The 25,048-nt window shown below is 43.8% G+C and overlaps 1 protein-coding gene across 4 annotated transcripts in view; it reads right to left on the reverse strand.

The window, feature by feature from the left end:
* Positions 1 to 25,048, reverse strand: part of DVL1 (dishevelled segment polarity protein 1) — a 650,234-nt gene that overhangs the window by 47,467 nt on the left and 577,719 nt on the right. For all 4 annotated transcript variants that reach the window (XM_078642391.1, XM_078642390.1, XM_078642392.1 and 1 more), the window contains 4 exons: positions 15,902 to 15,995; positions 14,201 to 14,270; positions 11,624 to 11,763; positions 8,812 to 8,888 (listed from right to left, as the gene is read on the reverse strand). In XM_078642391.1, coding sequence (XP_078498517.1) covers positions 8,812 to 8,888; positions 11,624 to 11,763; positions 14,201 to 14,270; positions 15,902 to 15,995 — 381 coding nt within the window. The remainder of the gene's footprint in view (positions 1 to 8,811; positions 8,889 to 11,623; positions 11,764 to 14,200; positions 14,271 to 15,901; positions 15,996 to 25,048) is intronic.

Below are 25,048 nucleotides of genomic sequence, written 5' to 3' on the forward strand. Positions count from 1 at the left end.
AGTACATTTTAAACACAGTAAGTCACCTAGTTAAGAAAGCAATTAAAAAGCATTGGCCAATGCTACAAACTGAACCAGACTTTCAGAATATCTTTACGGATGAACCTGTATTTGCATACACTCGTGCAAAAAATTTGGGGGAAATAATCAAACATCCCATTATCGCAGAAGATAGAAAGACCTATAAAGGTACCATTCCATGCAGGAACTGCAGCAACTGTCATAATATAATGGAAGGTAACACCATCATGCATCCAATGAAAGGTAACAAAATTAAATTAAAGGTCACTGGAACCTGCGATACCAAGAATATCATTTACCTAATCAAATGCCCATGTGGTAAAGTGTACGTTGGTCAGACGGAGCGCAAACTAAAAACGAGACTTACAGAACACAAAAGCAATATCAGAACGAAAGTAATGAAATCTGCCTTAGCTACACATTTCGTGGAACAGAGACATCAAGTAAACCAAATAAAAGCCTGTATCCTTGAAATTGTTGATAAAAAAGAGGACAGAGACAACAAAAAAGCCTTACTCAGGCGTGAAAACTACTGGATATTTTATTTACAGAGTCTGACCCCACACGGAATCAATGAAAGGGTCGAATACAGTTGTTATCTGTAATAGAAGGACTTGTGCTGACACATGCTTCCATCACAAAATTTCATGTTTAAATTTTATGTTTGTAAATTGATTTTTTTATACGAGTTGTGTCAACTTAATGTCACACGATTATACACTAGTGTATTCATGCACTTATGGAGTTGAAATTAGAGCGTTACGAGTTACCATTATGGACACTATGTTTCAAACCATGTAATAGCGCACAGGTCCCTTTAAATACCTGAAAGTTACTAACACACGCACTTCCGGTTAGCGCGTCACACGCTATCGGTTTGAGAAGAAACGGTGCACGCCATAGACCCACACGGAAAAACAGGCACGAGTTCATGAAGTCTCCGGGTAAGAATAGATAACACCGACGTTAGAGCTGTTAATATGCCCTGTTTGTATAACGTGCGCGTAAGCGATTAGTTTTCGAACCTTGAAGCACCAAGTTAGAGCGGAGTGCACACCTTAAGGCCATTTTTAAACGTATAGCCCACATGAAGCCCATAGCGATTAAGGCATGAGAATATTTATTTTATAAATACACACGTCCATACACGTTTTCTTAAACACGTTACACATAAATGTCACCATGAGCATCAGGCTGCAGCGTAAACTTACGTTATATTTACAGGCACATGTACAGAGTTGACTAAAGATCGGTCATGATAAATATGAAGGTGCGCCATGGTCTAATATATAACTAATAGCCACAGGGATCTAAACACATTTTGAAACGTCCTTTAATAATAACACATGAGTAACTTTCGTTAGATATGGCTTGTAACCGGTATGATTACAACATACGAACTTCATCAGATTTAGTTATATTATAGTGTAGAATACCTTTGATGTATGCTATGTAACATGTTAGTGATTACTGATTGGTGATAGGGAATATGCTACTTACCAGTATGCATCTGTTCTTGGCATAGAGGGCTGCAGAGTGGTACATTTATGAATAGATCGCCATCTGGTGTTGGGCTCGGATGATTGCACTTTGTTTTTCTTCTGGAGAAGTCTTTGTCGTCATAGGTGACTCCTCCTCTCGGTGTTAGTGCGCATGGGCATCGGCTCCATCCTTAGATTGTTTTGCCATAGTAGGGTTAGATGGAGTAGTGTAGTGTAGTACATAAAGATATGCCCATGTAAATGTATCTAAATAAGATAATGTTGGGACAGACACAGGTTTCCGGGGAGGCAGGGAGGGCATGTACCACTCTGCAGCCCTCTATGCCAAGAACAGATGCATACTGGTAAGTAGCATATTCCGTTCGAGGCATATGGGCTGCAGATGGTACATTTATGAATAGATTGTACAGCAGTTATCTCCCTAGCGGTGGTCACCAGTGTCTGTCGCAACTGTCTGAAATAGAGTTTTTAATACAGCTTGGCCCACTCTGGCTTGTTGTGCAGCCTGTACATCAACACAGTAGTGCTTTGTGAATGTATGTGGTGTAGACCAAGTTGCTGCTCTACATATGTCATCTAGGGGAATGTTCCCTAAGAATGCCATAGATGCTCCTAGTTTCCTTGTGGAATGAGCTCTAGGAGGAACAGTTAATGTTCTCTTTGCTTTAATGTAACATATTTGTATGCATCTTACAATCCATCTTGCAATGCCTGCTTTAGAGATAGGATTGCCCTTATGTGTTGGGGAAAAAGCTACAAATAGTTGTTTAGTTTTCCTGAAACCTTGTGTTCTTTCTATGTAGTATGAAATGGCTCTTTTAACATCTAGTGTATGTAGAGCCCTTTCTGCCACCGTCTGTGGCTTTGGAAAGAAAACTGGTAATTCCACTGGCTGATTGATGTGGAATGCTGAAATTACTTTAGGCAAGAACCTTGGGTTTGTTCTAAGAACCACTTTATTCTGGTGTATCTGTAGGAATGGTTCTTGTATTGTTAATGCCTGTAACTCGCTTACTCTTCTGAGTGAGGTAATGGCTATAAGGAATGCCACCTTCCATGTAAGGAATTGTATTTCGCACCTATGCATAGGTTCGAAGGGTGGCCCCATTAGTCTGGTGAGTACTACGTTGAGGTTCCAGACTGGGGTAGGTGGTAATCTTGGTGGAATGACTCTTTTAAGACCTTCCATGAATGCTTTTATCGCTGGTACTCTGAACAGTGATATGCGCTGCCTGTTTTGTAGGTATGCTGCTATAGCTGCTAGATGTACTCTGATAGATGTGTACGCTAGATTACATTGCTGTAAGTGTAACAAGTAGCAAATAATCTCCCTTGTTGATACGTCTAGAGGGTTGATATTGTTATTAGTGCAGTGTATAGCAAACCTCTTCCACTTAGCTGCATAGCATGCTCTGGTGGTTGGACGTCTCGCTTGCTTAATTATTTCCATGCAATTTGGGGGGAGATCTAAGTACCCAAATTCTATGATTTCAGGAGCCAGATCGCTAAGTTCAATTGAGTTGGATCTGGGTGCATTATCTCTCCATGGTTCTGTGTAAGGTGCATGGGTAGAATTCGTAGCTTTTGATGTGGCACTTGTGAGAGTTGCAGGAGCGTGGTGAACCACGGCTGTCTTGCCCACGTGGGTGCTACTAGTATCATTGTCATTGAATGTTGTTGCAGTTTCCTGACCACTAATGGGATTAGTGGGAGAGGGGGAAAAGCGTATGCAAATTTGTTGGACCAATTTATCCATAACGCATTGCCCTGCGACAGGTGATGTGGGTACCTGGACGCGAAGCTTTGGCATTTTGCGTTCTGATGAGTGGCAAATAGGTCTATCTCTGGTTGTCCCCATCTTTGGAAGAATGGCTGCAGTATTTGTTGGTGCAGTTCCCATTCGTGTATTTGTTCCGACTGTCTGCTTAAGATGTCTGCTATCTGGTTTTGAACTCCTGGTAGGTGTTCGGCTAACAGATAGATGTTTTGAGGAATGGCCCATCTCCAAATCTCCTGTGCCAGTCTGGATAATTGGAGAGAGTGCGTCCCCCCCTGTTTTTGAATATAATACATGGCTGTCATGTTGTCTGTTCTGATCAGGACTGCTTTGTGGATAACATGTGTCTGAAAGGCTTTCAATGCTAGAAACACTGCCAGTAGTTCTAGATAGTTGATGTGCAGTGTTTTTTCCTGCACAATCCACCTTCCTTGTACTGTGTATTTGTCCATATGTGCTCCCCATCCGGTGAGCGATGCGTCTGCTGTTATTGTCACCTGTGGAATTGGCTCTAGGAACGACCGCCCCTTGGTAATGTTTGTTCTGTTCCACCACTTCAGAGAGCGGTGTGTGCGGTCGTCTACCAACACCAGATCCGTAATCTGTCCTTGAGCCTGATTCCACTGTGTCGCTAAGCATTCTTGTAGCGGACGCATTTGTAGTTTTGCATATGGTATTAGCAGTATGCAGGATGACATCATGCCTAGTAGCTGCATGAACACTCTTGCTGTTAGTGAGTGTTGTGGCTGAAATCTCTGAATGATTGTAAGCATTGCTTGGACTCTTATTGCATTGGGGTACACCTTGGCTTTTTCTGTGTCTATGGTAGCCCCCAGATATTGTTGAACTTTGTTTGGTTGTAGGTGTGACTTTGTGTAGTTCACCGTGAACCCTAGCTGGTGTAGTAGCTGAATTGTCTTTTGTGTGTGTTGCAGACACTCCTCTTGCGACCTGGCTTTTATTAGCCAGTCGTCCAAGTATGGGAAGACATGAATTTGTTGTCTTCTTAGGTGAGCTGCTACCACTGCCAGGCATTTTGTGAACACTCTTGGTGCCGTCGTGACACCAAATGGGAGGACTTTGAACTGATAGTGTTGTCCTTCTACCACAAACCTGAGGTATTTCCTGTGGGCTTTGTGAATAGGGATATGGAAGTAAGCGTCTTTTAGATCCAGTGTAGAAAGAAAGTCCCCTTTCTTCAGTAAAGGAAGTACTTGTTGGAGCGTGACCATGTGGAAATGTTCCGAATTTATGTATGCGTTGAGAGGTCTTAGGTCCAGTATTGGCCTTAGAGACCCGTCCTTTTTGGGGATTAGGAAGTATAGTGAGTATACTCCTGTTCCCTGTTGGTGCTGTGGAACCTTCTCTATGGCATGCTTTTCTAGCAGTGATATTACTTCCTGTTTTAACAGTGTCAGGTGATCCTGTTTCATTGGACGCTGTTTGGGGGGGATGTTTGGTGGGGTAGCTGTAAGTTCTAGGCAATAACCATGTTGGATAATTTGTCTTACCCACTTGTCTGATGTGATGTTTTCCCAGACAGGTAGGAACTGTGATAGACGTCCCCCTACCGGTGTTATATGTTCTGGGGGAAGTTCTATGAAGTCACTGTTTTGGGGTTGGAGAGTTGCGGTTGTTGTTGTTTCCGCGACCTCTACCCTTGTTGTTGTTACCCCTGTATCCACCTCTAGAATTACCTCTGGGTGATGTAGGTGTAAAAGAGGCTTGCTGTTGGTTTGTACCTGTACTTTTGGATCCTCCTCTATAGGTGGATCTACGAAAGGAACCTCTTTGTGTCGGCTGCTGCAATGCTCCCATTGATTTAGCCGTTTCTGTATCTTTTTTCATTTTTTCTAGGGCCTCATCTGTCCCTGTGCCAAAAAGTGTTTTCCCATCAAAAGGTTGATTAAGTAACGAGGTTTGTACCTCTTGTTTGAATCCTGACACTCTGAGCCATGCATGTCTCCTTAGCATGATGCTTGTATTTGTCGACCTTGCCGCAGTTTCTGCCGCGTCTAGGGCGCACTTTATTGAAGTGTTAGTAATTAACTTCCCTTCTTGTATAAGTTGATCAGCTCTCTTTTGATGTTCTTTAGGGAGATGTTTGATGAGTGTTTCTAACTCATCATAATGCGCTCTGTCATACCTTGCGAGTAGTGCTTGCGTATTAGCTATGCGCCAACTGTTTGCCGCTTGAGATGCTACTCTCTTGCCAGAGGCATCTATTAGTTTAGACTCCTTGTCAGGAGGTGGCGCTTCTCCCGTAGATAAAGAGTTTGCTCTCTTGCGAGCGTTTGTGACCACTAGTGAGTCTAGAGGAATTTGTCCCTTAATGTATATTGGGTCTTTTGGAGCTGCCCTATATTTTTTATCAATTCTTGGGTTCAATACCCTAGCCCTCACTGGGTCTTTGAATATCTCTGATGTATGACTGAGAAGGCCTTTTAGCATTGGTAGTGTTCCTGATGTTCTTTGTGCAGTAGGTAGTGTCTCTAATAAGAAGTCCTGTACTAGAGGTTCTGTATGTAGGTCTACCTTATGAAATGTTGCTGCTCTAGTAATGAGTTGTGCAAACCCAGTATTGTCATCAGGAGGTGAAGGTTTTGAGGGATATGACTCAAGGTCGGTATCATTACCTGATCCCACATTATACTCCTCCCATGGGTCTGCCTCCTCTGGGATTGTGTCCTCATCATCCCCAGGGTGTCCCCCCTCCCCTGTGTCACTTTCTCCATCTGTTGTAGGTGTAGATGGACGTGTGGGAGGAATATCCGTCCTATTGTGAGGAATAGGCGGAGATGGTGTGTGAGGTTTGGGAGAAGGGGGAGGAGTTGTATTCGTCCCCATTGTTCTCTTCTTTGGATGAGCCTTGTCGTCCAAATGTTCATGTTTCCTCTTTTTAGGTAGCTCTGTGACTACCTTGCCAGTCTTTGGGTCAATAGACAAAGTCTTTTGTTTAGGATCCGTTCCGTGTTCCTGTGTCGGTACCGCAGTTTTCGGTTCCGAAAGGTGTCTTTTCTTTGAAATGTCCATTTGTATTTTCGGTGCCGAAGTTTTGTTCGGATCCGACTTCTTCGGTATCGAAGATGTCCCTTGTGTCGAGGGTGTTTTCGGCGCCGAAGCGTGCTTCGGTGTCGACATGGACTGCTTCGACTTCGAGCTTTCCTTTATTTGGTGCTTCGGTGTCGATGTGGTTGGTTTATCGGAACCGGAACCACTATGATGGGGGACCGAGTGTTTCGGTTTCTGTTTCGTTGCCGGGCTCGAAGGCGGGGCGTTGGAAACTTTTTTCGGTTGTCTGACCGGGCTCGAGGGCGGGGTCGACACCGTGCGGGGTTTGTTTTTCGGTAAAGGGACGTCGTCACTCACGGTTTGTTGGACGTCGAATTCCTCGACGTCGGACTCGTCCGCTTCTGACCCCGCCTCGTCGGCCTCTTCTTCCTCCTCTTCTGGTTGCTGGTCCTCGAACAGCTCCGGGATTGCTTGTGACTGCATTCTCGATACCTCGTGTCTTCTGGCTCGACGGTTTCTAATCGTCGACTTTGACGAGAATGCTGCACAGGCCTCACAGTCCCTGGATTCGTGTTCAGGGGACAAGCAGAGGTTGCACACTTCGTGTAGGTCCTTGTGTGGGAACTTAGCACCACACGTTGGACATTTTTTGAATGGAGTCCTTTCCATGGACCCCGGGCTGGACTACGTCGAGTTTCTCGTAGTCGTCGTCCTTCGAATCGCGTCGGTATGGGGTGCAGTCGCGTTCGATAACGATACCGTCGATTTGGAAAGGAATACGCGCCGGTTATAACCTTCTTTGTTGAAGTCGGTCCGGAGCGCTTCGATCCTCATCCGAACCCGATGGCGGAAAAAAACAATCTAAGGATGGAGCCGATGCCCATGCGCACTAACACCGAGAGGAGGAGTCACCTATGACGACAAAGACTTCTCCAGAAGAAAAACAAAGTGCAATCATCCGAGCCCAACACCAGATGGCGATCTATTCATAAATGTACCATCTGCAGCCCATATGCCTCGAACATATATTTTCATGTTCTAGATTTCCCTGATGAAGCCCGCTGGGCGAAATGCATTGGAATATTCACGGATTGTTAATTTCATTTCATGATTGAAAAACGAAAAGAACTAATTACATATGATATTGAAATATCACTGTTTTGAAGATCTGCAAAGATACTGATAAAAACTCAAAGTATGAATAAAATACCTTGATGGAAAAACCAAAGAAAGATAGTTTCTTTTATAACTAAAGCTGTTATTGAAGAAAACTTTATTGATAAACTTTATTGAGAAATTAAGCTGAAGATTTCAGCAGCTATTGCCAATACCCTGGGAGACACTCTCACATGGCTTGTGACAGTGCGATCTACTTAGTTCGATACCCAGAAGGGACCATCTCACAGGGAAAGCCAGGACGGGTTCCCCAGCGGTCTTCAGCGCCGGGACGCTTACGGGCAGCTGTGCGCTTTACAAATCTCACACATTTACATTTACATTGTGTTATTCGAATCACAACAGCTACAACACTGAGAAGCGTGTACGCATTTTCACCAGACCGCGCTATTTGTACGATTTCACCCAATTCATTCCACCTAGCCAAGTCACCTGCCCCACTACCTTTCGTACTTTCCCGGGCAGCCCCGTGCTACATAAACCTGTTTCACCTGTATCGCAAGCGTCTGCGCCATTGTGACACTGTGGGGGGTGTGGGGTGCTTCAATTTGGTGGCTATATCTCTTTTTGCCCGCATAAGGGCTGTGCCCAGAAACGTCTTGTCTGCCCAAGATCCTACTAAGCCCTCCAAACCTCCCAGGAGAAATGCCAAGGGTGTGTGCGGGACCTCCCAGCTCAGTACCCTGGTGAGCTCTGCGGCTATCGTGGTCCAGTACTTATTTATTGCCGGGCATGTCCACACCATGTGATAAAAGTCTGCAGGTGTCATCGCACAGTGAGGGCAGTCAGGGATGGACGAAAGACCAGCCCGTTGTAGTGAGTTATGCACTTTGAAGTGTAGGGCTGAGATGGTCACATTGACTCTGGCACTGTATGCAGAATACTGTGCTTAAATTGTGTCGGTGTCTGCAGGTGGTGGGCACCAGCACTCATTTCGGGGAACAAGACTTATTTTTTATCATCAGACTTTGCCGAAAGGCAGAGAAAGGCAGAACTGTAGAAAGAAGAAGGAAGAGAAAGATAGGAAAATAATTACAATGGTAGAAAGTAGAGATGAAGAAGAATCTGTAACACTGAGACAAAGAGGTAGGAAGTGACGATGGTGGAAGAGGCGTGAGGTGGAATCAGACCAGGCAGACTTCGTTTTTAGCAAATCCATCAGCTGGCTCCTGAGAAAAGCTTGAGGCCTCTGCTCATAAGTTTTTAAAAATTAAGCATTGAAAGTGTGATGTTGTTTTTCACTTTTTCCTCTATCTTTGCCACAGCTTTTAGTGGTTTTGATGTGTTCAGACTGAAGGTGTCAGAGACTGACAACAAACTCACCCCGGCTTGGAGACGATTTCCCGTAAAACTCTGACCGCGTCGTCATTTGTCATGTTTTCAAAATTGACTTCATTCACCTGAAACAAAGGAAAGAAAGTCAGGAGAGGAGGCGTGAATTGTCAAACCTGGATCATCTGAAGTGGATCCCTTGCTATTAAGCATGTGTAACTTTTTGGGATTAACCAGAGAACAATTCATCTAAAGAGATAAGCATTAAGCGAGTTTTCTCAAGGGAGTTAAATTTTTATAGTTAATTTCCCTATTTAGAACTTTTCTTCAAGTTCTGTGCACTTCCACACGCGTCACTTGAAGTTGCTTTATATGAACTGTACTGTTGTATTTAGCTTCCATAGGAAGCCATTAGCGTGTAGGCAGCGGCATAGTATAGGTTGCTAGCAACCAGGGCCAGGAAAGTATCCTTCCACTTTTCTTACCCATTGTTGTGACATCACTGGGGGAAGCACTTGCTTCCCTTTGTTCCCCTGCCCCGCTCTGGTCTACAGAGATCTGAGCTTGGCAATGAAATGGCGGCTAGTGGTTTCATGCCCCTACCAGGTGCCCTGCAGACTGACAGCAACTCATAAAACATTTTATTATGCTACACAATTTTTACCACAGACAAACAAAAAAGTAATTTTAGAATTAACATATTTTTAAATAAAGTTTGCAATTAAGCATAATGTATTATCCCTCCATAAACCAGCCATCTATCTCATCACTTGTTGACTTATGTTTTGCCTTTGACCCTATTCAGTTCTCTTCTGCCTTTTGGCTAGATACATACATGCAAACAGACATGCATAAAGCAAGCACTAAAAAGACAAAAGTTATTTTAGTGTAACAGAAAGCCTGTATATGTACGATATACAAAGTTGCTGTGTTCATAGTTTTGTTAGATTGTGTATGTGAAGAGAAAAGTAACACACACTGGCAGCTTCATGAGCGATGGGAAGGGTTCATGGTGATACAGGGTCAGAACGCCCTATGGCTCTCATGAGCAGGCATGTTTCACAGGTGTGGGCAGCGTAAGAAAGTAACACTTCTCAGCAAGGTTCATTCACTGACTCCCCTCACATCCTGCTGGGCCGAAATACTGCACAGTAGTGGGGCGGCTGGGACACAACTGACGTTGTTTACTGCTTGTCATGCCATTCCCAAATTGTCCACCTTTTATTCTACTTTGCATAATTTCATACAGCCTCAAGAGTTAAAGCTTACTTCAACTAGACCATAAAATCACACACAAAAGCACAAGCACACATTACTTATTACTATTGTTCAGCGTGGAAAGGACACAGTGACTCGCGAGTAGAGAAGGGTCGTGGTGCCTCCCTCTTCTCTGAACAGCACTTAGGGCCCGCTTACTAGTGTGGCGGTCCCGGACGCCAGACTTGCGGAAGCGTGGCAGTCCAGCACCGGCGCTATGACTGCTCTATTACAACTAGGGCTGTTGGACCGTCATTGCTGCGTGGATGCCGCCAGGGAAGTGCCGTTCCCTGGAGGTGGCGCGGCTGTGTAGAGGCAGCAATATGCTTGGCAGGACCACCGCCAAGCATATTAAGAGTTTCCTGTCTGCCACTGTTTTTATGGCGGTTCCTCCTCCATGAAAACCGTGGTGGAGAGGAAACACCCTCTTGTGCCTCTGCCGCCTAGGGTGCATGCAGGGGGGCACAACATGTGACTGAAAGAAGAGGTGAAAAATCACCAAACGCTTAATTTACACGTAAATGGTCTTTTAAAGACCTGTTAAGTACTCGGGTGCGGCTGCAATTAGATAGCCGCCAGCCTGCAAAGCTGTGTCAGCCCGGGCTGACACACACGACGGGGGGGCAGGGTGGGGGGAAACCCCATGAGCCCAATGGGTGTTGCGCGCCTGGGCAGCCCGACCACAGGCTTGGCGGTGCGGGATCCAGCCGCCGGATTGGCGGTCCGCTCCTGCACTGCCAAACTCATATTCAGGCCCCAAGTAGCATATTGAGCTATATTCATCTGTGCATAAGGCTTATGTTATGCTATTCTGTTAGGTGGCTTAATTTTTTTTAACGGTGCCTACCAAACCAGGATGTAGGGGTTTATTACATTGATGCAGCAAGGTTCACTTTGAAGAGGTCCCCAGACTATCAGCCGAGTGGTTTCCCAGTGTGAAGTAACTATGATATGCAATCTGTGAATTTTTTTTTTTTTAATTCTCATCTCAATTTTACTGTACTTTGGTATTAACATAGAATCTGACCTTTGCAATGGTGTAATAAATGTATGAATATACGTTTCTCACTAGTGTTTCTAAATACCATGTGCCACTGCCCCACAGGTACGCAGGTACCACAGCCTCCCCCAGATGTTTCTTTTGTAATTCTGTTGCTAAACCTGTGCTTTATAGTTGTGTAATGAGCATCCCAACAAAGAGGTGTGAAGGAAGGCCGCCCGACACTTAAACAAACACGGTGCTCCCTGATTTCCAGCCTGTTGCTTTGTGCTAAAGAAACACAGCTCCTTGAAAGCGCCGGAGGAGAGGACGGGCCTTTTTATCTCGCCTCGGGGAAGCGGATATGAAAGAAGCGCGCGCTGTTTGTTTAGCGCCCCCTTGTTCCAAAGATGAATGTGTTCTGAGCGCCCCTGCCCACCTCCCCGCTTTCCACCAGTGACAGGTGATGTCCTCCAGACAATGAGGCGGAGCATCTCTCAGCACCTCTCCCGGTGGGTCGGCGGGGCCCCCGCACTCCCTCCCTCGCCCGAGTGACTGATATTTTTCGGATGAGTTCAGGCAGTGATTTCAGAGTCAATCCCTCCATCCCTGCGGGGGGGCACGGACCTGCAGCAGCATGTCCCCCGGTTCGATCCGGCCGTCTGCCGCCACCGCCCCGCCTTTCATGATGGAGCCGATGTAGATGCCTCCGTCCCCCCGGTCGTTGCTCTGCCCCACGATGCTGATGCCCAGGAAGTTGTACTTCTCTGCATTAGACACAAAAAAGGGACAAACCACCACAGGTAAGTAAGGAATATTGGCTCACCAGCAACACACAAAGAGAATCTTTAGTTTAATTCTACCACAGAGACCTTCAGACCACAAGGGTCTAGCTAACATGTTCTGATCGACAATGGTTGTAGTATGCAAGCAAAAGCAACAATGTATGCACAAAATATGTAACATGGTGAGTCTGGCTCCAAGAATAACAGATATTAAGAGCCTGGTTTAGAGTTTGGTGGACAAGTACTGCGTCACAAAGTTGACGGGTAGACAATCTTGCTTATTACATGTTCATTATGATAACATGCACTTGTAATAAGGTAGACAGGATATCCCATACTTTTGAGATGTAAATCTCTTCCGCCTTATTACTAATGCATTACCATATAATGCACTTGTAGTGAAGCGGTCAAGATATACAACACGTTTGTGTTGGATATTCTGTCCGCCTTATTACAAGTACAATAGGATATACTGCCCTGTTATAAGGCGGACAGGATAGCCGTCACCTTTGTGATGGAGTTCCTTACCGCCAAACTCTAAATCAGGTTTAAACCATCTGAGGCGATGGTATTCTATGTTGGGTCTTGAGGGCCAGATATATGCCAGATGACAAGTCTAGCGACACGTTTCAAACTTCATACAATGGATTTAAGTGGGGATAATTTACATAATCAGCAATTATCCTGGACAGCTACCCTCTTCCAGTGCTTGTGGACCAGCACTGGCCACCTGAACCGAGGCCCTGAAAGGCACCTTTGCACATAGTACAGTATTTAATATAGAAATGGAGGTTAAAGGAGATGAAGTGCCCATCGACTATAGTCAAGCATCTGTCCCTTGCTGTGGACGTTCAACTCCCTCAAGCACTGAGGCATAGCCCTTCTCATTTAGTCCAGTCAACTATCTTCTCATGTAGATGAAGGACTAACACTTCTCAAACAGTACAGAATCCATACAATCCTTTGGCAAGTATTTTCAAAAATCCTCCTTTTAAACTACGATTACCCACTACCTCATGTTGAGTAATATCCAGTGCTTATGCAATACTAGCATAATCCTGGCCAAGTCATACCGCTTCCTAATGCACTGGAGTTACTCTCAAACTATTCCGCATTGTTACACTTCTTCACTATCGATCGCCACCAATGTTACTAGAGGCCAGATGTGCTAAAATGAGGAATATCGATTTTCTAATTGTGATTTTCTGTGAATCACAATTAGGAAATTGCTATTCCTAATGTATGAAATTTATTGAGTTTCAATTAGTGATTCCTAGTGGGTGGCAGTAAACTCTGACTCACGGCCGACCGGAGTAATGTAAACAAATAAATAAATAAAACAAATTTCATTGCGCGCGCTGAGACACCAAATGCGTTTCCGCACGCACAATGAAATTCGTTTTATAAAATGAAATGTTTATTTTTCATTTTTTAAGAATAGGCAGTGGTTCGTGGGACCAATGCCCACTCCAAAAAATATTTGTTTCAACATTCACAGAGAGGAAGGGGTCCCTTTAGGACATTTTACTGTTTGTGAATGGCTATCACCTCCTTTGAGGTGTCTGTAAAATCAGTAGCGGCCCGTGGAGGGGGTGCCGCAAGGAGGTGGGGTGGGGCGGGGGGAGGGTCAGGGTGGGGGGTAGAAAGCTCCGGCTCATGGCCGACCAGAGTAATGTAAACAAATAAATAAATAAAACTAATTTCATTACATGCGCTTTAACGCCAAATGCTCCGGTTGGCCCTGAGCCGGAGTTTACTACCCCCACCCTACCCCGCCTCACCTCCCCACGGCACTCCGTCCACGGGCCGCTACTGTGTAAAATAGGAATGTTTTATGACTGTAATTCAGTTCACTGTGATTCTGTATTTGGAAGGGACACCCTAGCACGCCCCTTCCAAACACTGAAGCGCTAAACACAAATTGGAATCGTAAATTATGCAAATTTGTGCTCTGTACATTTGAAAAAGTATTTTCGGAAACGTACTGATTCGCAGAAATGATTTGAAAATATGGCCTCTCGTTACCAGGCAGTGAAGCCAAAGTTCTTCTGAATGCAATGGATTTGCTTCTGTCCTATTCATGAATGTCACTCACTTCCCATACAGTGAAACTAAACTCTACCACATACATTATTGTCCTTTTATCTATGAAGCACGGTTATTCATATAATTCTCCATCATATTCACCAAGAATTCAGTATAGCGGACACATCAAAAATATGGCTGCCACTGCCCTTCTATGCAATAAAGGCTCCCTATAGCTATTGAACAAGGTTTTGTATTTATCAACATTTATCTGACTTGGAGCCATCTTTACTACAAGGGTCTCTTTTAATGTATAAATTATGCTTAAGCAGATCCTGATGACTCTCTTCTAAACTGTGAACGCAGATGGTACTAGTAGCCTGCTGCTTCTCACCCATATTCAGCGTGACAGTGATGATATTCAGGGACATGGTGGAGTCGGTAATACTGCTGAATGACGAGGACTGCAAGGAAGAGAAAAAAAAATCAAGTATTTTTAGAGTGCCATTAATTCTTTGTCTAGGAAGGGAGACTAATTTAGGAAACACTAGGCCTTTCTTTAAGAGTATGCTCACTTAAACCAACACTCATCAATTAACCGACTCTCTGCAAAACAAAGGAAGTTCTGAGCCCAACAATAAACATCACAGTTTCCTACAAAAACAAGTTCATGTTCACACCTGAAAGAGTAAACAGGCAACCAAAGGAGATGTCCATTTGAGGCACAGCTTAGTAGCCATTTTCTGACCTGCATATCTTTGAAGAGCAGTCTTCTCTCTGACCACAAGATGGCAACAGGACCATTGAATTGAAGGAGACAAATTGTAAGAATGGCAAATCCTAAATCCCTAGCCGCCTTATGCCTTTCGGGGTGTTTAGCTTTCAGCTGTCTGGTTTTGAAAGACGTATTGTGTACAATACCAGTACTTACAGTGGGCTTTGTGTCAGCACATTGTATACCACTGGTTGACTTTGTCAATCTCATTTGCGTACTTCGTATTAAATTTATTTTCTTCCTTTGCTTATCCTTGCCCCTCCTTTGGAGCATTGTTTATTTACCATCATTTTGATTAGATGATCATATTCTTCCACTGCTCACATTCTGGGACCTACGTTTTCCATTTAGTATATTCATTTCATGGGAGCACTGGAGTGTTCTTGCTCCCGCCTCCTTTATGCTGCTTCCCCATTTATACTCCACATCACTACGTACTATCTGTGTTGCTTTTCCACCCACCCTCCCTATTCTGTGTGCCTTTTTTCCAAGGTGCCCCCCATTTCTCCACTGCCACTCCTTGTGTACTGCTGCCACTCATCAGAAGGTTTAAGCTTCTGCCCACTCCCCAATTGTTGCCCAGACCCCCTGCAGGTTTTTTTATATTGCCCCTCCCCCCAATCTCCCCCCTTTCACCCTGTCTCCATTATGTTCACTCCCTACCTTGCCATCTCACTTCCACTTCATGCTGGATGCACAATTGTTTGCTTTTGTAATGCACTGGCATTGGCAAAGTCAATTGCGGAGATGGGCCATGCAAAAATGCGACATTAGGTCTATCTTGAGAATACAGATAGAACAGGAAGCAATGCTTTATGTACTTTCCTGACAGCCACCACATTGTGTGGTCACGTTGCAGCATGAAAAGTGGCAGCCATTTTGAAAATATAGAAAACAATGTTCAAATTGCTTTTATACTATTCACATGGCAATCTGCAAAGTTGGCATTGCCAGTGACGGTACATTCTAAGAGCATCCGGCATTTGCATACCTGTAAGTGGCGGCCAGAAACGAAAGCATTGGCAAAATGAAAACTATTGGTTTGCCAATGCTTGTTTCACCAGAGTGGCTAGGGCGTGCCAAGCAGAGATGGACTGGCATGTCCTAGACATTAGGAAGGTACCTTGGAGGCTACAATGCTGGCATTAGAACTGGGGAAGGTTCAATCCATTTTCACATATGAAATTTATCCTCACTATGCAACTCCAGCAAACTATTGCAAACCCTCTCCTGTTCTTTTATCAGCTAGTCTGCCTCTGAAGGGGGTGGGGTCTATCTTGCTTTTTTGGAAGACAACTGTGTAAGGAGCTGCCTCCTTACCCGATCAATCTGGCGCATCCGCTGCTTCCGCCGCCTCTTCTTCTGTTTCCTGATCAGCCGGGAGGAGGTGCTCTGCTCCGTGGAGCCACTGAGTCTGTGGAGGAACAAAAAGCAAAGCATTAGAGTGGTGAGAATGTGGTGAAGGGGGCTTCAAGAAGCAGAAATGGTGTTACTGACATGAAATACAGCTCAATACGGAGAACAGCCATAACAACACAGGGATTACCCCGCACTGCCATTACAACGCGGCGATTACAACGAAAGTCGTTACAACAACTTTTGCTGGAGGGCGCTGTTGGGTAGGGAATAGATTAATTTTCTATCCAACACCTTCCCTACTGTCAACGTGGGCTGGAGTTGGAATAGAAAATTAAACTATTCCACTATCCAGCGCCCTCCAGCGAAAGTCGTTGTAACGACTTTCGTTGTAATCCCTGCGTTGTAATGGCATGCGGGGTAAAAGCCCGCGTTGTATTGACATACAACCCTCAATACAGGTGGGTGAACAAAATGACGTGACTGCTACCATGTTAATACAACCTCTGCTTGCACTACCACCTTGAGGATAAGTTAAAAACGAGTTAAAAAGGAAAACATTCTGATAAATTTTGACTAGTCTCATTGGAGGCAGCCGGTGAACACTTTACAGGGCGCCTGAGTAACATGGATACTGAGATATTGACAGCAGTAGAGACACAACAGGCACAGTAACCTGATCTATCTGTCCCCTGAAACACCAAACTCCAGACATGGGACCTCAATATGAGTGGTACAGGAAATGGGCCGGTATTTTGTCGCCCCCTAGATTTACTGAAACTGGGAGTACCTGTAACTCTGGGAGCAGATAAAAATAGTCTCCATTACAAGTTGAAACCATGTAACCAGAGGGGCTTGTAACTGTACTGCCTCATTCATGTAGATTATGGCTGCATTTCCCAGCTTAAATATGTGGGTTAAATTCAACAGATAAGTAGTGTTTCAGTGGCTCTCCAGAGTCCACTGAAGCTGATAACTTCAGTTACTGGCCCTAGCAGAATTAAGTAGCCCCTCATAACGAGGGCCTTGGTCGCCATGTCACTCTTCACTTTTGCTGGAAGCACGTTTCAGGCATTTACCACGCTTTTGGAAAACATCTCAATTAATTTTGCTACTCGTGAGACTGCTCTGTTCCTCCACGTGCCTTTGTTTCAAGGTCACCACTGACAAGTTTAACCTGAAGTCTATGATCACTGCTCAGAAGCAATCTTTCTCCCACATTCTCTCTCTGTTATCTCTTTCTCTCTCTCTCTCTCTCTTTCCCATCTCAGAGTCCTAATCTCATTCTCTGAAAACTTCAAAGATGTTATATCTCCCCCTCAGCACATCAGAGAGGCGATCTCACTCTCTGAGCACTTCAGAGATGTTATTTCCCTCTCAGCACCCCAGAGAAGTGATCCCTCGCTCCTCAGCTTAGATGTGTGTTACATCCCTGTGAACCCTGTAGGCTATCAAAAAGCCTAAACTATTAGTTACGTTTTGTGCCGTTAAAGTAAAAGAGTTTTCATTAGAGTTAGTGAGCAATGAAGAAAGTGTATATATTTTCATAATTTACATCTGGGGTCAACTTCTTCAATTGCACCAATGTCCTGCAATTTCACAGTGGCGTTCTCGCCGATGAGTGCAAAATTGACTCGTGCACTGCCCGAAAGGTGCAAAGTTTTTAGGGCTGCTGTTACTGGTCAGCTAATCCCGTCATTGAAAGTGGCACTGGCGGTACCGATTTTTAAAGAAGGGGAAAAAAACCTGCCTAGTTGCTATTGACCAATTTCTCTCTTGGCTAGCTCATGTAGGATCCTAAGCAGGGTTGTTGCATCTAAAATGGAGGTCTCGATAGAAGAGAAGCAACTAATCTCTAGGGCTCAATATGGGATTTGAAAAGGTGTCGGAACTATCGATCAATACTTAAACCTTCATATCATTCTGGGAGGATGTCAATGTGAAGGGGGGGGGTTCCGTTCACCTAGCGTTTATGGACCTCTGGAGTGCATTTGATATGGTAAACCGTTCTATCCTGTGTTATAGTATGGACAAACTAGGGTTTGAAAAGCCACTGACAAATTTGCTGTATAGGATGTACTCTGACACTTTTGTAAAAATTCATGATGGGATAAATGGAGCGCTCTCTACAGAAACTGGGTCCAGGATGGGTGTGAGGCAAGGCTGTGTGTTGGCTCCTCTGTTGTTTTTTATTGTATATCAGTAGTTTGGACGAAACGTTGCACTGTGTAGGGAAAGACAAATTCAAAATGAAAGAAACATTAATTCCAGTACTGCTAAAAGCAGATGATGCCATGCTCATTGCGCGAATGGCTATGGGGCTTCAAACCCCTCTTAGACGTGTTTAACCACATGCGCGCAGCGTGTTTTCCTGCTGTGCGCTGAGAATCGCGGAATCCCGCGGTTCATGACGAGCTCAGCTCGTCATGAGCGTACGAGAGGTGTACCTCATGACGAGCTGAGCTCGTCATCAGCGTGGAAGGGGTTAAACATTTCAGGGATACCTTAGGACTGAAAACAAATCTAGGTAAATCTTGTGTCATGCTAGTGGGCCCTATAAGAACAAAAACTATGAATTTCCAACTGGGTGAGATAGCTAAAGTTGAAAATGTTTCCTATTTAGGAATTGAGTTTGATTCCAAGATGAGTTGTGACTTTCTATATAGATCACGTTCCCTTCACTGCCAATTGGTCTTTGCAAGAAGGTTTTGGCAAAAACCGGTGAAGGAACTCTCTGCAATTGATAATGCCAAGTGTGTTGCTGTAGCTACGTATGGGACAGGAGTGTGGGGTTATAAAAAAGGACATTCCCATCAAGATAATAGAAAATACGTTTCGATGTAATTTGTGGGCATTCTAATCAATCAATGTTTTGTAAAGTACAACTACTTACCCGTAAGGGTTTCAAGGCACTGGCCTTGAGACCTTCTCTACAGACCCTCTCTACTTATGCATGCCATTTGGAACTCGGAGCAACATGTATAGAGGGCAGAATTAAAAGTACTACTCTGGCTGAGAGTTTGGTCGATCCTGGAAGCTCCCCTTATGAGTGAGCTTATACAAGACTGTATCTGTTTGGATAATACCGGGTCCATCCCTGGCTGAATTATGTAAATTCTATTTTTTTGAATTTGGGAACTGAAGGGCATTTTGTAAACCCAGAAACTAATACAAGGGGTGGCAAACCATTAGTTAAAGAGCTGTTCCATAAGTGGAGAATAGAAGGTCGCCAGAGGGATTTTTATCAATCCCAGACATCTCTAAACAATGTGTCTATTAACCCTTCACGAGGCCTCGAGCTTCACCTCACACTAGTTTCAAAATGAGAGGGATAGATTTTATCTCATCAGGTTTCGCTTTAATTTAATTCATTTTCTTGCAGCCTATCCTTCCCAGGGTACCTGGTTTGTCAACCTCCCTAACTGTCCCTGTGATTCTGTCCCAAAGCCAAGCGCGTTGCACTTTATGTTGTGTTTTAGCATGTATTCTTCGCACAGGAGGCGTTTCTTGGTTCCTGTTCTTTGTGCAACCAATTGTAGGCAGCACATGACAGCTTGAATAGATTACAAACGTTGGATAGATACCCCCATACTTTCTATGCCGTGATTATTTGTTATTAAAAGTGCACTTGCCACAAGGAAGAGGCATGGACATATAATGAGCATTAAATGCTGGGGTGGGTTCAACTGAGATATTTTGTGATTTTATATTTGTACACTTTTTATGAGCTTTTAAAAATGGTCCGTAGTATTTTTTAACTGTGTTTTATGGCCGGAACTCTGGCAGACTAAAGTTTTCCTGATCATGAAGTGCAAACCTGGTGCAACTTTAAAACTGGTACAGAATTGCTCAACAGCAGCGTAAAAATGTCCAGCAACAGTGCAAACCAGCCTGCCGTTGGCACATCTGTTTACTGATGTGGCTCTTGTTATTGTGAAGTGTTCACAACCCCGCTTTGCAGTGATTCACAGCACTTTTTAAGCATGATTGACGACTCATGAGAAGGTATTAGCTGCATTTATTTTGCTAGAAAGGCAGACTTTGAAACAGGAAACCTAATCTCAGTGCACTGCTCCTTAAGCAAGGAGCATGGAAATGCCAAAATGATATTGTTACTGTCAGACGGGGGACTTGAAACCAAGCTCTCCTGAATGTGAACACCAGAAACTTTGAAACTAGCACTCTAGCTTCACTCCCTATCTGGGGGTCGAGAGGATATCAGTGGGGGTGAACACAACCTGGTGAGATCTTAGTACCACCTTCACATAACTTGTTTGAAGCATAGGAAGCCTGAATTAGCCTTTTACAGTTCATCAAAAGGATTACTGAGTGTGATATGGGTTCCGGAGTAGGGTGCTACTGCCGAAAAAGCGCTTCGACGCCACGTCAGGAGTAATAAGCGCTATAAAAATGCAAACACAGTACACCACAATATTGATATTATTAATAACGCCACCCAGGCTGCGTGGGAAGCAAGTGGAGGGCTATACTCCAAGGTGTACATCCTGCAACGAGGTATGAGACTCCCCACGCCTATAAGTGAGGCGACTGAGGTAGATGTTAATAACCAGGCCACACGCCAGTCCAGATGTGGTGGCGACACTCTCCTGTTCATTAATCAATTCTGCTAATGGACCAGCCTTGTAACCAGTGGCACTAAGTGGGCTACTAGACAGCCCATAACAGTGGCCCTGCCCTCGGGCCTGGCAGCATGTGCCCCCCTACTTAAAAGGAACAAAAACTGAGCTCAGGGCAGAGCTAAACAAACACCATCCTTCATACTCCAGAAACTAAAGATAGGGGAGTGCTATGCCCCAGACCTAAGGGGGGGGGGCTGTTCAGCAGCCCCGGGCGCTAATCTCTGTTTTGGGAAGCCTGGATAGTAATGCATCTTAACACCGGCTCTGGGGTGCGGGGGTGACACCTCCAGCCTCGGGCAGAAGAGGGTGTCTGGGCAGGGCTTCCAGGCTTTCAGCTGCAGAGCTCACGTTACCATAAACAGAGGCAGTGAGTATTTTAAGCCGTAAAGCCACCCTCTTCTCTTCTCAGTCACTACACCTTCATTCAGGAGGATAAGGGGGTTAGATGGTTAAATGCCACTTGGTGAAAACATCCATCCCGAAAAACACATGCTACAGGTTCCATAAAAAATTAAAATAAAACTTGTTTCTTGAGCTAACTCTGTCAAAGAGGATGCATTTTATGAATGATTTACGAGCTAGGCAAAGTTGTGTTCCTGTGGCATTCCTGTTTGACAAGCGCAGACGTTTTCTATTTATTATTTATTTTGTTGTAAATCCAAATTCACTCCCCCCCCCACCCCGTCAGTGCTTGAGACACAGAAGCGGCACCCTGTCGTGCACGACGAGCCTGGTGTCATGTCATAGCAGTTGATAATCTTTGTGATGATGATAATCAATACAAAGTGTCTGTAGCTCGGGCAAGCCCTTCAAGGCGCTTTATGTACTAATGTACACATCCCCCAACTGGGCATATGATTGCGGTCGGAGCTCCATTCCCCACTGCACTGAATTGCTCAGGGGAGCTTAGTCAGAAGGCAAGAGAAGGGAGTGTAAATGAAAAATATCACACCTATTATTAAGAAATACATTCTAAAGTTCCATGTTAAAAAGAAGTATTGCAGGGTTGCAAACAGGTTAAAATCTCAATTCACCTGCCACCCCAACCCTGCTGCACAGCTAAACAATGAGATGTTATATTCATAGATGACCGTCAGACAATCAATCATGGGGTCCTGGACACAGATTTAGACTTGAAGCTGCACGTGCGCCTTGGTCCTGATGCTAGGATGCAAACACAGACACAAAGATAACTGCCTATATTGTTTGGTCTAATAGCACAGAAAGGGGTTAAAACGCACCTCACCACAGGGAAAAATGGAAACCTAAATGTCTGTTTTTTGCATTGCTCTCAAAGAAAGATAAACAGATATTTACTTTTTTCCCTAAAAAGAATAGCAAAATGTCAGACCAGTGTGGAAGTTTGGAATCGTGACCTGACTTTTAAGGAAGGATATTTATTCGAAAGATTAGTTAAGGTTTAGTGTTACATACCTTGGAAGCAGACATTCACGTTTCCAGTGAACCCCCTTAAAAATGTAATGAAATGGGTGTGGCCCCTCGGCTGGTGAATTGGGGATATTTCCTTCATTTCACAGAACTGAAGTGCCACATCTCCTGATAGATCATAGCACATGAGAAATCAGAAATTGGCAGCTGTGTTTGAAAGTCTATTCAAACTCTTTGAAAGGCAACTCAATCAAGCAGGCTATCTGTTATATAGAGGGGCAGGGAAAGAAATGTGAGACGTCTTTTGATTCAGGAAAGTGTAAAAACTTAAGCTAGCTAGATCCAGTCGGTTCTTTCTTGAAGTCAGGAATATTATGAATGGGATTGGAGGATCCCACCAGCTGCACCCGCTGGAGAATCTCAGTTTCATGACCTCTGAGGTCGACAAGAGTTTCGTTTTGCTGTCTTCATTCGGCAACCCAGGAATGACAATAATGACGCTTTGTCTACTGCAAACTCCCCATTAGCTGTGTAATACATATGTGACTCTTGGTGCTTTTATACTTTCTATGTTGAGAAAACAATAGCATAAATCTTGAGCCTATAAGATGCTTGTTGACTATTGACCAGGACCAGATTTTATGGAATGGAAAGAACAAAAGTTGGCAAAAAGTGAGGTTGCTGACCTTCGGTGAGGCCTAGGAAGAGAACCACAATGCAGGAAATGTGACAACACACACTGAAGCCGGACTAAAGAAATTTGAGACCTTCTACAACCAAGGGTCACCACACTACACAAGGCACTCTGGAAGCACAGGGTGCCAGTGGTAAGACCACGGAAGGATGCACTCACCCCTGCTCCATGGGGAGGAGAGGCAATGGACCCATTGGAGGCCTCCCACTTGGATGCTCCTGTTTGTCTGCCAGTATGATGAACAAGTGACCATGGTGAGCTGGCACTTCTGTGCAGGCAATGGCTATCGATAGCCGAGGTGAAGACTGCCTCTAGGTACACAAATGAGAATGCAAATGGCTGGAAAATTCAGCCCTGCTTGACGCCATTTCCCATACAGTGCTCTGTAGTCCCTATTGTCCTACAAGGATTTCAGTGAATAAATAGGCACCTTGGCCCTTGTCCATTAAAATAAAAGACTGCTGTGGATTTTCCTTTATTTAGGTAGATGCCTTGACAATGGTAGAAAACCTTACACATTTTAAGCAATTTTCAGGTATTCTACCCCAGAATTCAGCAGACTTTAGGACACAAAGCTCTGAAGAGGGTTTTGCAACCTTTATAGCTTCTTGTGTTAACGAGAGTCTTTGACAGTAGAGAATATGGATGGCATATATAGAGCCCGGTTCTGGCAGATGATAGAGAGAGTCAGTAGTTCTAGGGCATCACTATGAAAGTCAGCTGGTAAGATAACTCGGTGAGATACTGCACCTGGTGCAGAGAGCTGCATGTTGCCACAGGTTTTAATGTGGCAAGAAGGAGAGTTTTTGTGCTACTAAGGATGATAAAACGAGCATGAGTAAGTTGGGAAATAATGACACATTCTATCAGTGTCTTAAGATTCTGGTAAGATAACTTTATATAAAGGAGATCTCTATCAAACAGTATCACATAAAAAATATTACAATATACAAATATTGCAGCAAAAATGTTGTGCGGCTAAATATAGAGTTTACAGACATATGTAAACTACAAACATGTATACACAATATGAATAATGTAAATAACCAATCTACGCAGACATTAAATAGCGTTTATTAATATAAATTAAATGAAGGAAGAGTTAAATAATTTACATAATTATTAATTTAATTAGCCAATTAAATTTTACAAATTGCAAAGCACGTTAAAAGAAATATATCTTTAAATATCATGCCATGCTACCACCCTACTAAACGAACAACCCACCAATAATGTAAAAAACTAAAAATAAGTTCAAAATCAAACATTTCAAAAATATTAGCAAAAAATAAAGCCCCTGAAACATAACAAACAAATACAATTAACATAATTAATTACAAAATCATAAAACATCACAAAATACAAAATCAATATTAAATACTATGTTACAAAAATATTACTTTAAAAAGATATTCTTATCTGTGATATTCTGTGCCATGATATTCTTATAACCACAATACTTTATTCACAATATTTGCTTTTCGCAAAATTTTTGAGATTATCATAATGTGCACCCTTAAGGGGCCATCCGGGCCATCAGTATTTAAATTTTAACCAAAAATATGTTAAGATACAAATTGGGATCTGAAAATCTAGAGTAACAACCTAAAGTAACAAAACACTGAAGACCACGGAAACTACTCAAATGTGTGGTAATCTGACAAAGGTCTAACATGCTCTAGTTATTTGAAATACTGTGTAATTAAACATTTCTTACAGGCACGTGGGTATGTGGTTGTTGCTTTTTTTCACTGCTTAATTTGTAAAAAAAAAAAAGTGCATGGCTCTCCTCAGAAAGTCATTGCAGCTTGCACCTCTCATTGCCCCTGCCAGTGCTGCCAATGACAGAACCAACACAACTACTAACCATAACACAAACAGTTGTCTACAAGTGTGGCAATTCAGACTATTCCAGGCCCCCAAATCTATAAGAATGGCATGGGTGGCAGGTATTAGTCATTTTTAATGTGTATTGAATAAATAAATATCTATTGTTGAGTTCATCTCTAATTTAGACAAACAGCACCACCATTGGTAGAGTGTCATAAGTGCCGCTGTTGACAATTAACCACCGGCTCAAATTAAGAGCTGCTTTTCTTTTTTTTAATATTCTGAGTTTATCACATCTGTTCAGGAGGAAGAAGTGAGTTTCGGCTCCAGTCCCTCCACTGTGACTTGTAAGAGGGGAGTTAACACTGAAGGTCTTTTGAAAAGAGAGGATGTGAGCTACCCGCTAGAGATGCTGACTTTGGAACTTGGCCTATGGTTGGATTCGCTGCTTTGGCTCACCATCCTGTGATTCCTGGGCAAGTCACTTTATCTTCTGACCCCAACACCGAAAGAAATGTGGAACATGTTTGAAAGGGCCAGATAGATAACCTGCTATAT

The sequence above is a fragment of the Lissotriton helveticus genome, chromosome 5_1 (genome assembly GCF_964261635.1).
Source record: "Lissotriton helveticus chromosome 5_1, aLisHel1.1, whole genome shotgun sequence".
Classification (NCBI taxonomy): domain Eukaryota; kingdom Metazoa; phylum Chordata; class Amphibia; order Caudata; family Salamandridae; genus Lissotriton; species Lissotriton helveticus.